A 17166-nucleotide genomic window follows, 5' to 3' on the forward strand; every position below is an offset into this window, starting at 1 on the left:
TCCATTTCTATTTCATTCCAGTTCCAAAAATAATTAGCACAACTCACGCTGTTTTTTCCTGCTCCCATAATTCAGTACTATCTGAAATCCATGGATTAGTAAGCTCAGGTGGAGTGAAAAATGGATCATATTCAATATACTGTTCAAAGTAGCTGATGCACCTGAAACAACAATTCAGTTTTAGTCATTAGGTATTAGATTTGCAGTTATATTCTTTTATGGGTAAAATATAAACAATATCAAACTATAATTATTTTAGTCTGGCACCTATCAGGAACTCTTACACAGAGCGACAACAACAAATCTCAGTTCTATTAGAAAGCAATGGAAGTGTTTCAATGGTATTTCCTTTTGCAAAAGCATTGCACATGCAGCAAGCATGTCAGACAGTGCTTACTATGTTTTTTGATGTCTGATTTAACTCCCTCAACAACATTTAATGATTGCAAAAAAAGTCCCTTTAGATAAGTGCTCAAAACAATCTACACAATTTCATGCAACATCAAAATATATGTGAATTACATACATGCAGCAATGTTCTTAAATTACATTAGTACTGCAATTCTTGTCACTGCAGTCAGCAGAAAAGAAAGAACTGCACAAAGTAAAGCAAGAGTAGCAGCAGTACATTGTATGCAGTGGAGAATGCTTATAGTGCATATTCCAATTCCTCTGCACCACTTCATTAAACACTAATGCAATTATAATGACAGCCAAGTCATTTGGATCTGTCTAAACAATACTATTGGGTACACAGAAGTGATCAGGGTGAGCTGCAGAGGAACAAAGTTAGAAGATAGTGACAATCATACTCTCTTTGTAGGGTCACTGTCTTCAACTTGAACAAAAACTGAAAGAATGTACAACACAGGAGTAAATTGCCTGGCAGATCAAAGGATGAGAATGGAATGATATGTATAATCACTTTTTAATATGATGTTTTTACAACGAGCATGTAAAATGTTCACTTCAAAGTACTACAAAACAGTGACAACAATACGAAGCAAACGTAAGTTATCTTTTCCACTACAAGAAAAAAATGTACATGTTCATTCAGATCCAGTCTCTAGTCATCAGAGTGATTAAATCATGCATTAGAAATGAGAATATGGAGGTTTCAGTAGATGCAATCAGTTGTAAATAAATGTATGAGGGCTGGAATTGAGTTTTCAAGATATGAAACCTCTTCTGTGGGAAAATGCAACTGTCAGAAACCTCCAGAGTTGGGTAAAATATTTAATAATATTGGAAACAAAATTCTATCAAGAAAACTATAAAATTATGAGACGGAACTGAGAAATGTAAGTATTACCAATAGAAACATTTAAAAGCACATACACTATCCTAGCTTTCAGAACAAATAGTTCCTCTCTGAGACGAGGGAGAGATTGACTGGAAGGTTAAAAAGTAAGAACATGTCACTCATAAACCAGGATTATAGTGACCCATTTGTTACGGCATCTCTATGCATTCACAAAGAATAATGTTAGAGCAGTAAAGGGCTATCAGAATTGTGTGCAGTTTCAGTTCATAAAGTATGTGCAAAGTACTGTTCAAGAACCTAGGTATCTTACCACAGTCAAACAAGCAAACATATTCCATTAAGTGAATTTTACATACTTATGAACTGATTCAAAACACCAGCATTCACTCACAGAACATCAAATAAAATTATCTGCACTCAGATAACACCACTACAACCATTGCACACTTAGGTGTATGCTGTTGTTCAGTTACTATTTTCAGTAAGCTTCTAACAGAAATGCAATATGTGAAGAATAAACCTCAGATTTTCAAACTGAAGTTGGAATGCTTGGGGCTTGCACATTTCTCCTTATACTACACTCCTGGAAATGGAAAAAAGAACACATTGACACCGGTGTGTCAGACCCACCATACTTGCTCCGGACACTGCCAGAGGGCTGTACAAGCAATGATCACACGCACAGCACAGCGGACACACCACGAACTGCGGTGTTGGCCGTCGAATGGCGCTAGCTGCGCAGCATTTGTGCACTGCCGCCGTCAGTGTCAGCCAGTTTGCCGTGGCATACGGAGCTCCATCGCAGTCTTTAACACTGGTAGCATGCCACGACAGCGTGGACGTGAACCGTATGTGCAGTTGACGGACTTTGAGCGAGGGTGTATAGTGGGCAAGCGGGAGGCCGGGTGGACGTACCGCCGAATTGCTCAACACGTGGGGCGTGAGGTCTCCACAGTATATCGATGTTGTCGCCAGTGGTCGGCGGAAGGTGCACGTGCCCGTCGACCTGGGACCGGACCGCAGCGACGCACGGATGCACGCCAAGACCGTAGGATCCTACGCAGTGCCGTAGGGGACCGCACCGCCACTTCCCAGCAAATTAGGGACACTGTTGCTCCTGGGGTATCGGCGAGGACCATTCGCAACCGTCTCCATGAAGCTGGGCTACGGTCCCGCACACTGTTAGGCCGTCTTCCGCTCACGCCCCAACATCGTGCAGCCCGCCTCCAGTGGTGTCGCGACAGGCGTGAATGGAGGGACGAATGGAGACGTGTCGTCTTCAGCGATGAGAGTCGCTTCTGCCTTGGTGCCAATGATGGTCGTATGCATGTTTGGCGCCGTGCAGGTGAGCGCCACAATCAGGATTGCATACGACCGAGGCACACAGGGCCAACACCCGGCATCATGGTGTGGGGAGCGATCTCCTACACTGGCCGTACACCACTGGTGATCGTCGAGGGGACACTGAATAGTGCACGGTACATCCAAACCGTCATCGAACCCATCGTTCTACCATTCCTAGACCGGCAAGGGAACTTGCTGTTCCAACAGGACAATGCACGTCCGCATGTATCCCGTGCCACCCAACGTGCTCTAGAAGGTGTAAGTCAACTATCCTGGCCAGCAAGATCTCCGGATCTGTCCCCCATTGAGCATGTTTGGGACTGGATGAAGCGTCGTCTCACGCGGTCTGCACGTCCAGCACGAACGCTGGTCCAACTGAGGCGCCAGGTGGAAATGGCATGGCAAGCCGTTCCACAGGACTACATCCAGCATCTCTACGATCGTCTCCATGAGAGAATAGCAGCCTGCATTGCTGCGAAAGGTGGATATACACTGTACTAGTGCCGACATTGTGCATGCTCTGTTGCCTGTGTCTATGTGCCTGTGGTTCTGTCAGTGTGATCATGTGATGTATCTGGCCCCAGGAATGTGTCAATAAAGTTTCCCCTTCCTGGGACAATGAATTCACGGTGTTCTTATTTCAATTTCCAGGAGTGTAGTTCCATTCATTAGTTTAGAAACTTAGTTGCAATGCTGTATTCATATGTATGTAAGTTTGTAAACCTTTTGTTTTTCCTATGCTTTTTATTGGCACTCTGTTAACTATTTATACAATTGTTTTGGCTGAAATAGATAAATAAAGAGAGAGCGGTAGATAAAAACACAGAATCAATTCAGTCATGAGTCAAGCATCCTACATAGGCTTCCTTACAAGACACTTATGAGATTAATACAGACATCTACATACATACATGTTCTGTAAGTTGTGCTTACAAAAATAAAGTATTGAATGCTATTTTTGTACAAAAAGTGCCACAATATGGGTACAATGCTTTTTGTGTGTAGTGAATGTGAAATAATACTAAAAACTATGATTCCAGTAACAAAAAGTAAGTCAGATGCTTAACAACAGATATGGTAACTGCAAGCAGTGCAATGACATACCGTATGTATTAACTTTAAAGTGCTGTGCACATTTTGGGTGTGAATCAGCAAGAAAAGAAGACATTATAAACATTGTTCACAAAGACAATGTGGAATTGTTAGAAAATTGTATTAGGGAGCTGCAGAGAAACATTAAGGAAACCAAAAACATTCAAATATCAAAAACTGTTTACAATCTTCAATGCATCAGCATTAAAATATCTGACAAACAAGATGAAAAACAAACAGGGAAAGTGAAATGATGACAAAAATGAGGGAAGTGACAATGACCAAGAGCTTGTCTATTACAAATAAGTCTGTCCAGAGTGAAATAGTCGGAAATGAGACACACCAGAAAAGCAAGATACAGTACTCATTTTAGTGGACAGCCAGGAAAGAGGGTGTGGATCACTTCTACAGGAGAAGTTAGACTCTTCTTACCAGGTGGAGATATCATGAAACCAGGTGCGCCTTTAAAGAAAATCACAAGAAATGCAATTGCCACAAAAACTTCCACAACAGACAATACATTAGTGGTAATAGGAGGAATGAATGAGATTCATAGCCCCATTCAAATGGTTAAAAAAAACATGTTTACAAAACATTAGGGCATATACTAAAACTTGGTCATAAAATGAATATAATAATCCACCCTATTCCAACACAATATGGTGTACAACATTTAAATTCAAAAATTGAAGCAACAAATCACTATATGATAGACACTATCAATGAATTAAGAAATACACACAAAAGAAAGTATTTTTGCGCCAACTGACTTAGCTCCACATGTTGTCAGTGCACCTGAACTTGTATGTGTGATAGGTTATTAGAACGATGGTAACATCGACAGTTCAGTATATATTTAACAACATATTACGATGTAGTAAGTGTTGTACTCATCAGATCTTGTGGGACTCTCACAGTCAAAAGCCTGCATTTTGACGACGACATGTACTCATGTCAGATAGTTTTATATTCTGACAGAATGTAACTTTGCAGTGTTATTTGAAACTGGCCATAAGGTTGAAATTGCAATAGTAACAATAAATATTTTATACAGTCAACGGTGACTATGATGTCTTTTAAGAAAAAGAAGAACTGCTGTTAATTTTGCAGTGTAAAGACTAAGTTGAAACAATTTTACTTTAGAAGGCTTTCACTTAAGCAGTGAAAGGAATAAACAGATATGAGAAGGACTGGCTGTTGTCATTAGCAAGAACAAAGTTAAAATCCCAAGTGCTATAGTTAAAGTCTGAAAAAACTACTGACAAGGGAATAAGAAAAGAGACAACAGAAAGTATAGAAAAGAAAATGACCAAAACAATACAAAATACAACTGATCAGTGTATTGCAAAGAAAAAGACAGAAGGCATAGAAAAGAAATTAATCCAAACAATGCAAACTACAATACACCAGTGGCTCAGGATAATGGAAAAGAGGAAAGAAGACATCCAAGGAGTTAACAATGATCTGGACCAAACAAACTACACATAAGAAAGAAGATTTCAAGATGTCAATCTGTGCAATCATGAACCTACCTCATCTATCAAAAATGTTGGCCCAGTGACTGCAGAATCATATGCTGTTGGAAAGACCTGCAACCTCAATGGAAACAACCACTCAAGCATCAGCACCACTTACTGTGACACAACAAGAAACCTCAACAGGATCTGCAGCAAACTCTCCAGGATCAACACCAACCTCACCAACAGCAGCTGCAACAGCTTCAGCATCAGCACCAACCACCTCAGCAGCAGAAGCAAGTCCAGCAAACCGAGTTAGAAGGAATATGAAGCAGCCAAATGACCTTGATTTTTTATTGCCAAAATCTGCAGCTTCAACACCAGAAGAAGGAAGGACACTAAGAAGCATGTAAGCTGCAAAACTGAAATACCAGGAGTTCTGATGTCCCCAGGGAAAAAAAGAAAACAAAACAGAACATAGAAAAGAAATTGAAACTAATTTTCATTTTCAAATATATAATCAAAATGTTCAGTATGTGTCAAAAGAGCAGAGGTCATGTTGCTGAAGTATCAGATATCTTCATAATGATTGAGTATGAACTGACAGAAAGAAGGGGTAGCTTTTTATGTGGATAACAGCATAACTGAATGTTTTCCATGGCCAGTTACAAACTGTAGAGAAATATGTTTTAAAGCAGCAGCAATTCAAACAAATTTTCAGGAACACAAATGTCTAGCTTTAGGTATATATTGTTCTCCAAGCTCTAGGCTAAAAGATTTCCCAATAGAACTTGTGTTGAAGTACCATTTGACAAACCTGTTAAAGAATTCCCATACTTAATAGTAGCCAATGACCTAAATCTAAATACGTCGAAACAGAGCAGCTCTACAAAATGTTTCTACGGTGTTGTACATACAAATTATATGAAGCTGCTTGTAAACAGCCTAACAAGGAGTGATGAATCATCAGACACAGTAATAGATCATCTTTTTAAAAGCATGCCTTTAAATCAACTGAAAGTGCACACAATTAACGCAGTCATTTCAGATTACTGAGTTCAGTTAACTGAGTTACAGAATAAGAAACTCATAACTGGAAATACTGGAAATGTTACCCAGATCAGAAAACATACAGGCATAAAAAGAATGAATATAGCAAAATGATAAGGCAACCAAAATATAAACAATATTAACAGCAGAGTGGAATTCATCAAATACTTCTAATACCATCAGATTGTGGCGTCGCAACTAGTGCGCGATCACCCATTTGTCTATTAAAAGCTTTACTTCAGAATGTATGTGGGCTGCAATGTAAGCCGGTAGAGTGTTATACGGTCAGTAACGGATGAGTTGTGTCCTGCAGACTGATGTCACGACCATCTGTTGCAGCTGCGCGTGTGAAAGCAGTGGAGTAGCGCTGACAGACTACTTACATTATACGAAACTAAAAATATTAATAACTAATAAAGGAATAACCTGAGGAATGTCATATTTGATGTACATCCTTCTGTTGTGAAAACAAACAATATGTCAAAGTCTGAGATCAAAAATAGTTGTATTTTGGAAGTGAGTAAAAAAAAAAAAAAAAAATGTAATTTTTCCGACAGTCAAGAATTTAAATAAATACAATGATGTAATAGTTCACCTTCAGTGACTATGTACAATGATCTGATAACACTTTCAGTGTTCATATATAGATTTGGAATGTTTTTAGTTTCAGAAAACCTCTGTAACTTTTCTATAATAATAATTTCAAGAATTCTAAGTCAATATGTGTATTGTGTGTTAGGGTGCATGTGAATGAGAATGCGTGCGTGAGAGTATGTGGGACATTCGGCATTATTAAAAATCATTCATGTAATCCTCTACAGGAACTGGCAAGTGTTCCAACTCTGTAACGTGGGAACAAATCCGCTAGTGGTTCCCCTACTAGTGAATGTCGGATTTCCAAGTATGTATGCTTATGTATAGGACAGCCAGAACATTCGCGACTACATAATAAATTTCCAGATGTAGAGTAAAGCTTATAGTTCATTTTATTTTGTTTATTTAATTAGAGAGTTGTGTGTTACTTAATTTGATGATGTCAATGAGCCTAAAGAAGTGGTTGGTGCTTGTTAGATTTTGGTGCGAGCCGCACCCTAGAAGTGAGTTCTCATTGGTCATAAGTGCTGACAGCCAATGAGAAGTGAGATAGTTGGCCGCCTAGCGAGGAGATATAGTTTTTGAGTGTGGGAGAGTGAGAAAGGGGTCGCGAGCTAGCTTTGATTGGAGCTGGTTATGCTGGATGTGACTTTTCGCATTATGTGTAAGATGAAGTCTTGGGATGACTTCCGCGTTATGGTCCAGTGTTAATGGTATCTGGTAGTGATCAGAAACTGTTTTTTAAAACTTTAGAGTGTTGTGATAATTCGTTCCGACAAAAATTTGAATTATATAGAGTGGCGGTACTGAGTATATTCTTACTGAGTATTTCATGGTGAGCATAAACTTTTACTAAAGACAACCACTGAATATCGTGTGCAGAAGTAATTGGCCGATCATTGACTGTGTTACAAGTAATTGGTTTCGGAATTTGGGAAGATAAAAGTTCTGGCTGTTTTAGGTATGGTGATAACTGTGAGCAGAAACTTCAGTAATTTTTGTAAATGTGGGCTGATGATCTTGCTTAAAGGCAATAAAGATCTATTGAAGGTTTAAATTTGAACTTCATGTTTAAAGTACGAGTGACATCCCCTTTCCGAATCATTTCTTTAAAGTACATAGACAATTTTAAGCAAATTTTACTTATAGCGGCCTCCAGCGTGTAGCTATGAGATTACAGTTTCCTCAACACTGCTTTTCTGTGATCTCGTAAGTAGCTGCAGTCAGGAGTTTTACGTGCGAAGATCTACCGCTGCAAAGAGGTAGGTGAACAAAAAATTATAAAAGAAATTGCATTGCAGCAGTAGCAACGTATAATCCGTCGCAATTGGTGCATCACATGCACGCACGTAAAAAATCCATCGCAAATGGTGCATCTGCCAGGAAACATAATGAAACATTTCATTAAAAGCAGTAATGTGTGTGTAACCGGACGATAAAAAAAGTGCTCGCGAATAAATAGAAACTGGGGAAAGGACAAATATTATGAGTGAACTATCACCACGTGGACAGAAAGACAGTGACAGATGAATTTTGCGGTTATATCGCGCCGACTGAAGTAGCTGATAACGGCGACATCTGGCAGACTACGAACTACGAGACGACGCGACGGGGCAGCGGAAGCAGTTGGCAGTGCTGACCGGAGTGGTGGCCCGTAAACTGGTACGGCGGCCCAGTGCATGGTGATCGGACCCGCAGCCTCAGCTAGCCGTGTTGGAGACATCAGAAGCGCAAAGTTAAGCAGTGTGCTTTTTAAAACTTTGTGTGTGTGTGTGAAAAAACTGAATAAAATGGCTGAGTGTAAGCAAACAAATGTAGAGGATGAACTGAGGGTAGATAGGGTGAAAGAACAAGGGGAAGAGATTTATGATCCCATGAACTTTAGTTTGGATGTGTCCCAACCCAATTTCAGTAGTAGTTTGACAGAGTCATTAAGTGTTAATTATGGATCGGAGGTGGAACAGAATGTATCAGATCCCAGTGTTTCAGATCTACCTGTGGCAGTAGCTAATATTAATGGAGACATTGTATCAGTAAATGATGGGGCGATAGATAGTGTGGCAGGTATGTTAATGAGTCTATTGGCAAAATTGAATGGTTTAGGTGCTTATATGACGAAAATGGATTCTAATAAGATGAAAATGGGTACCTCATTAAGTGATGAGATGGAAGCTAAAATGACAAAAATGGGTACCTCACTTAAGTGAGGAGATGGAAGCTAATATGACCAAATTAGGCAGACGTCAGGAGGTGACGTAACCAGCTGGCGAAGGACGCCAGTTAGCGGTGACACACCTCGGTCGGAAAACTTGTAGCTCCCTACGATTATGCTAGCGTTCATAGACAACGGCATTCCCAGTTAAACCCGCTAGCAAAACCATCCATAAGAAAGGCACCAGTAAAACCACCTAGCATTAATATAGTTGCTACGAAAGAAGGGAAGAATAACGGGGAGCAACAAGAGACAGCAGAATTAATTAAAGTAGAGTTAATGGGGTTGGGTTGTTTTGGGGAAGGAGACCAGACAGCGAGGTCATCGGCCTCATCGGATTAGGGAAGGATAGGGAAGGAAGTCGGCTGTGCCCTTTGAAGGGAACCATCCCGGCATTTGCCTGGAGCAATTTAGGGAAATAACGGAAAACCTAAATCAGGATGGCCGGACGCGGGATTGAACCGTCGTCCTCCCGAATGCGAGTCCAGTGTCTAACCACTGCGCCACCTCGCTCGTTAGAGTTAATGGGGCACAGTAATATTAACAACAAGAAAAAGAACATGCTTGTCGAAGAAGTAAGTACTGATAATAAGGTTTTGAATCGATGAGGATCTGTCTGACAGTGGTGGAAACAGAAATGAAGCAGAGGTCAAAGATGTGCTTAATAGGTTATTTGAAGTAGTTGAGGGTCGTGAAGAAGAAGAGAAGAAGGAAGAAGTGGAGGATATATATATTGCTGACGACACCTGGGTTAGGGTCGCAGAAACAGAGGTGAGTAAAGGAAGAGAAACACTAGAGAGATGTTTAGATTTAGCACTAGTGGACAGACTGGTAGGAGCTGCCACTAATAATAGGGATAATGTTAAGCATGAGGGAGGCCCTGTAAGCATGAATGTGATATCCACCCATAAGACAGGTTTTGACAGAAGGGAAACGGTGCAGGATTTATTAGACGAAGTAAAACCTGAAATCAAAAAAGAGTACTTAGGACAGCCAATAATAGAGTTAAGTGTATTAAATGAAAAGGTAAAGTGTTTAATAGATACAGGATCAGAGGTATGTGCTGTGTCAAAAAATTTTGTGAATGGACTCCCAGATAATAAACAAGTAGTAAAGATGCCAGTTAGTGGATTAAATATAATTGTAGCAACAGGAAAAACCAAGAAGGTGGTAAAGCAAGAAGTATTCCTACCTACAGTTGTAAAGGGGGTAGTAATTAAGCAGAACTTCTTAGTAATAAGTGGACTAAGCGTAGACATGCTGCTGGGTGCTGATTTTCTCAGTAAACATGAAGGAAGCAAACATGAAGGACGGGTAAATTTCGGGACAAATGATGTAGTGGTTAGAATTAATGGTAACCTTATAACAATACCCTTCATAGGTAAGAGACGATGTGACAATACAGAACTGAATGACTTTCCAATCTGTATTTGCAAGACCACAAAACTGATGGAAGGCTACAATGAGTACGGTGGAGGTAAAGAAGTGGATCCGTCTGAGCTGGATAGCATCAGAGAAAGGACTGATGACAAATTACAGGAATTAAGCGAAACAGATGAGGGACAAAGGAATGACTTAAGACAAATTCTAACTAAGCATGTAGAAGTATTTTCAGATCAGCCAGGGCTAGTTAAAGGTTACGAGTGTTTTTTGACAGTGCAAAAGGGTGCCTATTTCTTCAAAAAACCATTTGCAGTTCCTGAAGTGCACAAGGAAGTGGTACGGGACCTGATTCAGAATATGCTAGAGTGGGGAATCATTGAAAGAGCAATAAGTGTTTACAACAACCCCCTGGTAATAGTACTAAAGAAGAATGGCTCGATTAGATTAGTATTAGATGCTCGAGCGGTGAATAAAATAGTATTACCCGACAGTGACAGACCAGAAAATATAGAAGAACTGCTGCAGAAGTTTAAAGGCGCAAAGTACTTCACATCCATAGACGTAACCTGTGGATATTGGAATCTTCCCTTAGCCGAAGAGTCAAGAAAGTATACGGCGTTTTTATTTGAAGGTAGATGTTATCAATACAAGGTGGTGCCGTTTGGACTAAATATAAGTGTATGTGCCTTTGTAAGAGCTATGTCACAAGTGTTAGGGGACCATTTGTTAAGAAGGGTAACAATGTATGTGGATGACGTTTTAATATCAACACCAACGTGGGAAGAACATTGTGTATTATTAGATGAGGTATTGAAAGCAATAAAAGTGGGGGGCATGAAATTAAAATTATATAAAACTGATTTAGCAAAGAAGGAGATAAAATTCTTGGGGCATGTAATGAGTGGAGAAGGTATCATGGCTGATCCAGAGAAGATTAGAGCTATCCGAGACTATGCTGCATCAATAACACGCAAAGCACTGGAGGGGATGTTTGGTCTGTTTGGTTTTTACAGAAAATTTGTGTCTGGCCCATTGTTTAATGCTCCTTGCCTAAGAGAACTATTAAAGAAGAATGTAGTATATAAGTGGACTACTGAAGGTCAGAAGGCTTTCGAAGATCTAAAGGAAGCCTTAGTTAATAGTAAAATCTTAAACCACACAGATTTTTCGAAACCATTCTGTTTAGGATCTGATGCATGTGTATATGGATTGGGAGTTGAACTGTTTCAAATTGAGAAAGAAGGAGAAGAAGAAGTACACAAAACCAATGCTTTTGCAAGTAGGTCCCTTCAACAAGCAGAAAAGAATTATAGTATATCCGAGCTAGAGGCATTAGCTGTTATTTTTGACTTACAAAAATTCGAGAAGTACCTTTTCGGCCATGAGGTTTTAATCTTCACTGACCATAGTCCCCTCACCTATCTAGATTTCTGTCAACTTAAGCATGCTAGATTAAGGAGATGGTCCCTGTATCTACAACAATTTAAGTATAAGATGATCTATATTAAGGGTTCGGAGAACATTGTGGCGGATGCCTTATCAAGAAGTGTGAAAGACAATGGACCAGAGGGGAATTCCATCTGTAATAAAGAATGTAATGAAGTATTGTTGGCAATCATGCAGTTGCAGGATGATGGTTCAATCAAACATATTTGTAAGAATCTGCAAAGGGAGCAAAACCAAGATGACAGTATTAAATCAGTGAAAAGCAGATTAGGTCATCCTGACTTTCCAAAATTATCTGTATACTACAAGGTGCATTAAGATGTCTTATTTAGGCGTAGAAAAAATACTGAGGTGAACTGGAAAATCTGTTTTCCAGAACAGCATGTTGATGCATTAATTGACTATATACATTGTAAATACGGACACTATGGAGCTCGTAAGTGTATTGCTAAGTTAAATGAAGTAGTGATCTTTAATAATATGTGGAGAAGGGTGCAACAGCGATTAGAATCATGTGACCGATGTCAGAAAGTAAGAGCCAACAATAAAATTATTCAAGGTCAGATGTATTCTGTAGAACCACAGAATCGACTGGATTTAGTAGCTGTGGACTTATTTGGACCACTACCAGTGTCACGAGGTGGTTGTGAATATGTTTTTGTAATGGTAGATGGTTTCTCTAAGTACGTTAGATTTTACCCAATTAAGAAAGATAATTCTAAAGTAATAGTAACCAAATTGGAAAAGGATTACTTTGTAAATATAGGAGTGCCCAAAGCTATATTATTGGACAACGGGCCACAGTTTATTTCTAAGAAATTTGAGGAGTGCCTAAAACAACGTGGTGTACAGCATATTAAAATCTTGGCTTATTTTCCTCAAGGCAATATAGGTGAGAGAATTATGAAGGAAGTAAACAGGTTATGTAGGACTTACTGTCACAAGAAACATTCTGCATGGGCCAACTATATAGAATATTTTTAGGAGGTCATTAACCATCTTAAGCATGAAGCCACAGGGTTTGCACCTGTAGTACTAATGTGTGGAATTACGCCAAATAATATCTTGTTTGATCTTGTAGAATTCCCTAGTCTTACTGATTTAGCTATGGAAGAAAAGAAGAAACTGGCACGTGCTAACATAAGGAAGAAGGCACTGGAAAGAAAGAGAAGACACAATGCTAGAGCCAATCCTACTAGCTTCCAAATAGGTGATTTAGTACTAATAAAGACCAAGGAGAAGTCCAAAAAACTTACCTCGGAAACAAAAAAGTTCACTGACGAGTATGTGGGACCATTTAGAATAATAGAGAAACCTCACCCTAATGCTTACAGGTTGGAATTTGTAAAGTCTCATAAGCTGCTAGGCTTAAGAAATATCATTGACCTGAAGAAGTATGTACAAAGAGAGGAGAGTCGAGAGCTAAGTGCGTGACGAACACTAGGTCTCGAGTCGTATGACAATACTATTTCCTTTCATTTCATATTGTCAACCTTCCCCTTCATTTCATTCAGAACTTTTTACTATCTCCTTTCTTTCTTCACTATCTAGCGTTAGAGAGAGTACCAGGAGGTTGTTTTGGGAAGAGAGGCAGGGTGTGGCCTGCATAATGACAGTAAAGGAGTGAGAAGTTAGGTGTTGCCTGCTTCAATCGTAGTATTAAGTATGTGAATAAATGGCGTGAGAACTTCGGGAGGTTGTTTTGGCAAGGGAGGTTAAGGTATGATACAGAGCAGAAAGGCTGTCTGTAAAATAATGGTAACATGTTGTAAGAAGAATATTTGTGTAAGGTAACGAGAAAATGTTTCAATAAGAATTTATGTGAGGAAATAATTACAGAGCAGCAAGGCTGGCTGCAAAACGATGGTAATGTGTAACAGAGCAGCAAAAGTGTTGCCTGCTAAATAATAATAAACAAAGGAGTGAGAGGCAAGGTGTTGCCTGCTCAATGTTGGTAAAAGAAGGAGCGGCTATATTTGTAAACGGAGTGAGGTAATATAAGTATACAAAACCGGGATCAAAGCTTAAAAACAGGTAGATGTGCAAATGAGAGAAGTGAGAAGGAGCCTGACGTAACCCAGAATAAATTGAAACGTTATTAACCATTACTAACCTGAGTGAGTGTAGTATGGCTATGACTACGTAACAAATACTGAATGTGACTAGAGAAACCTGATATTGAATTTTGTGAAACCTGAGTTGGAGATTATTGTAACAGAGCAGCAAAAGGCTGGCTTGAGAAACCCTAAGTTGACTTTAGTCAAGAGGAACCCATATATGAATCTGAACCATTCAAGTGCCCCAGAAGTCAATAGAACAATTTTAAGATTAGTAGTTTTAAGGAATGTGTAGTGTTTATATGTGTTTTCAGATGTTGTTTTTCTTGTACAGGACTGCAGGAGATTGCCTGGAGAAAAATTGTATATATATGAATAATTTTGTATTTTGTAAGGTTACGTGGTGTACCAGATTTGGAGAGCCATAAGCACTGGCTGAAATTTGAAGTGTATTTGTGTACTATTTGTTAGAAATGATTTGTATATATTTAAATGTAACAGTAGCTTGTTTGATTCATTGCGAAAAAAAAAAAAAAAAAATGAAGAAAAATTACTAGTAAATGTGCCACTTTGGTACTGCTTGTAGGAAAGTTAGTTCACTTTTAACTAAAAAAGAGTATTTGTAAATGGAAATATTGGAAAGAAAATTTTGCATGATGACTTGGAAAAGTAGAGTTATTCAGTAAGAGTCATGAAAACTATGATTAAAATCATTTTGAGAGGGTTATTGTGTTGGGTGAAGACAGAGCATTTAAGGATGGAAACTGAGGCCAGCTGAATTTTTCAGGTGCGCTGGCATAAGGTTGTAGTAGCACGAGACTCATATGGACCTCCAAGGCAGGACCGAGTCAGACAACGAGTAATAGCAAAAGTGATAAGTGTAAGAGTTCAGAGGTGACGCTCACCAAAGCGATTATGTCGTTAGTGTGCGTGTCATGTAAAGTAAAAAGAATGTATTGTAGGTTTGTTTCTTTTTAAGCGACTTAAAAAAAAAAACATATGAAGATTGTAACTTTTTTATTTTAGTATTGATGATTTAACATATATGTCTAGAGTTAACTGATTGTAGGTCATCAGCCCGAGATATTGATGAATGAAATATATACAGAACCAGAAATGACAAATAATAATGGTTAAAGTAAATCTTTGATAGAAAAATATTAAGAAACAAAAGTTTATTAAGAAATTAAAAATTTTCGTTCCTCAGAAGGTGCACGGCGTTGCAACTAGTGCGCGATCGCCCATTTGTCTATTAAAACCTTTACTTCAGAATGCATGTGGGATGCAATGTAAGCTGGTAGAGTGTTATACGGTCAGTAACGGACGAGTTGTGTCCTGCAGACTGATGTCACGACCATCTGTTGCAGCTGCGCGTGTGAAAGCAGTGGAGTAGCACTGGCAGACCACTTACATTATACGAAACTAAAAATATTAATAACTAATAAAGGAATAACCTGGGGAACGTCATATTTGATGTACATCCTTCTGTTGTGAAAACAAACAATATGTCAAAGTCTGAGATCAAAAATAGTTGTATTTTGGAAGTTAGTAAAAAAAAGAAGAAGAAGAAGAAGAAGAAGTTATTTTTCCGACAGTCAAGAATTTAAATAAATACAGTGATGTAATAGTTCACCTTCAGTGACTACGTACAATGATCTGATAACTCTTTCAGTGTTCATATATAAATTTGGAATGTTTTTAGTTTCAGAAAACATCTGTAACTTTCTATAACAATAATTTCAAGAATTCTAAGTCAATATGTGTATTGTGTGTTAGGGTGCATGTGAATGAGAATGCGTGCGTGAGAGTATGTGGGACGTTCGGCATTATTAAAAATCATTCATGTAATTCTCTACAGGAACTGGCAAGTGTTTCAACTCTGTAACGTGGGAACGAATCCGCTAGTGGTTCCCCTACTAGTGAATGTCGGATGTCCAAGTATGTATGCTTATGTATAGGACAGCCAAAACATTCACGACTACATAATAAATTTCCAGATGTAGAGTAAAGCTTATAGTTCATTTTGTTTTGTTTATTTAATTGGAGAGTTTTGTGTTACTTAAATTGATGATGTCAATGAGCCTAAAGAAGTGGTTGGTGCTTGTTAGATTTTGGCGCGAGCCGCACCCTAGCAGTGAGTTCTCATTGGTCGTAAGTGCTGACAGCCAATGAGAAGCGAGATGATTGGCCGCCTAGCGAGGAGATACAGTTTTTGAGTGTGGGAGAGTGAAAAAGGGGTCACGAGCTAGCTTTGATTGGAGCCGGTTATGCTGGATGTGACTTTTCGCATTATGTGTAAGATGAAGTCTTGGGATGACTTCCGCGTTATGGTCCAGTGTTAATGGTATCTGGTAGTGACCAGAAACTGTTTTTTAAAACTTTAGAGTGTTGTGATAATTCGTTACGACGAAAATTGCGAGTGAACTTTGAATTATATAGCGTGGCGGTACTGAGTATATTCTTACTGAGTATTTTATGGCGAGCATAAACTTTTACTAAAGACAACCACTGAATATCGTGTGCAGAAGTAATTGGCCGATCATTGACTGTGTTACAAGTAATTGGTTTCGGAATTTGGGAAGGTAAAAGTTCTGGCTGTTTTAGGTATGGTGATAACTGTGAGCAGAAACTTCAGTAATTTTTGTAAATGTGGGCTGATGATCTTGCTTAAAGGAAATAAAGATCTATTGAAGGTTTAAATTTGAACTTCATGTTTAAAGTACGAGTGACATCCCCTTTCTGAATCATTTCTTTAAAGTACATAAACAATTTTAAGCAAATTTTACTTATAGCGGCCTCCGGTGTGTAGCTATGAGGTTACAGTTTCCTCAACACTGCTTTTCTGTGATCTCATAAGTAGCTGCAGTCAGGAGTTTTATGTGCGAAGATCTACCGCTGTAAAGAGGTAGGTGAACAAAAAATTATAAAAAAAATTGCATTACAGCAGTAGCAACGTATAATCCATCACAATTGGTGCATGGCATGCACGCACGTAAAAAATCTGTCGCAAGATCACTAAATACAAACAGGAATGAATCAAATAAGATAGAAAGTGGGAACTTTACAGCATAAGGAAAAAAACTGACCGATCCATGTGAAGTGAATTCCACTTTAAATTAGAATTGTGTAAATATAGTCCTGAAGCTAATCAAACAAAATGAATCTTAACTAAAAAGATAATAGTTTCACCAGAAATAACAGAATGCCTGTTCCTCTTTCCAGCAGATGAAACAAATGTTACAAATATAATCAGATCACTGAAAAACA

The 17166-nt window shown here is 38.8% G+C and overlaps 1 protein-coding gene across 2 annotated transcripts in view; it reads right to left on the bottom strand.

Annotated features, from left to right (window-relative positions):
* Window positions 1–17166, bottom strand: part of LOC124554711 (regulator of G-protein signaling 7) — a 268534-nt gene that overhangs the window by 46361 nt on the left and 205007 nt on the right. For both annotated transcript variants that reach the window (XM_047128349.1, XM_047128350.1), the window contains one exon: window positions 48–161. In XM_047128349.1, coding sequence (XP_046984305.1) covers window positions 48–161 — 114 coding nt within the window. The remainder of the gene's footprint in view (window positions 1–47; window positions 162–17166) is intronic.

This window comes from Schistocerca americana, chromosome X, assembly GCF_021461395.2.
Source record: "Schistocerca americana isolate TAMUIC-IGC-003095 chromosome X, iqSchAmer2.1, whole genome shotgun sequence".
Classification (NCBI taxonomy): domain Eukaryota; kingdom Metazoa; phylum Arthropoda; class Insecta; order Orthoptera; family Acrididae; genus Schistocerca; species Schistocerca americana.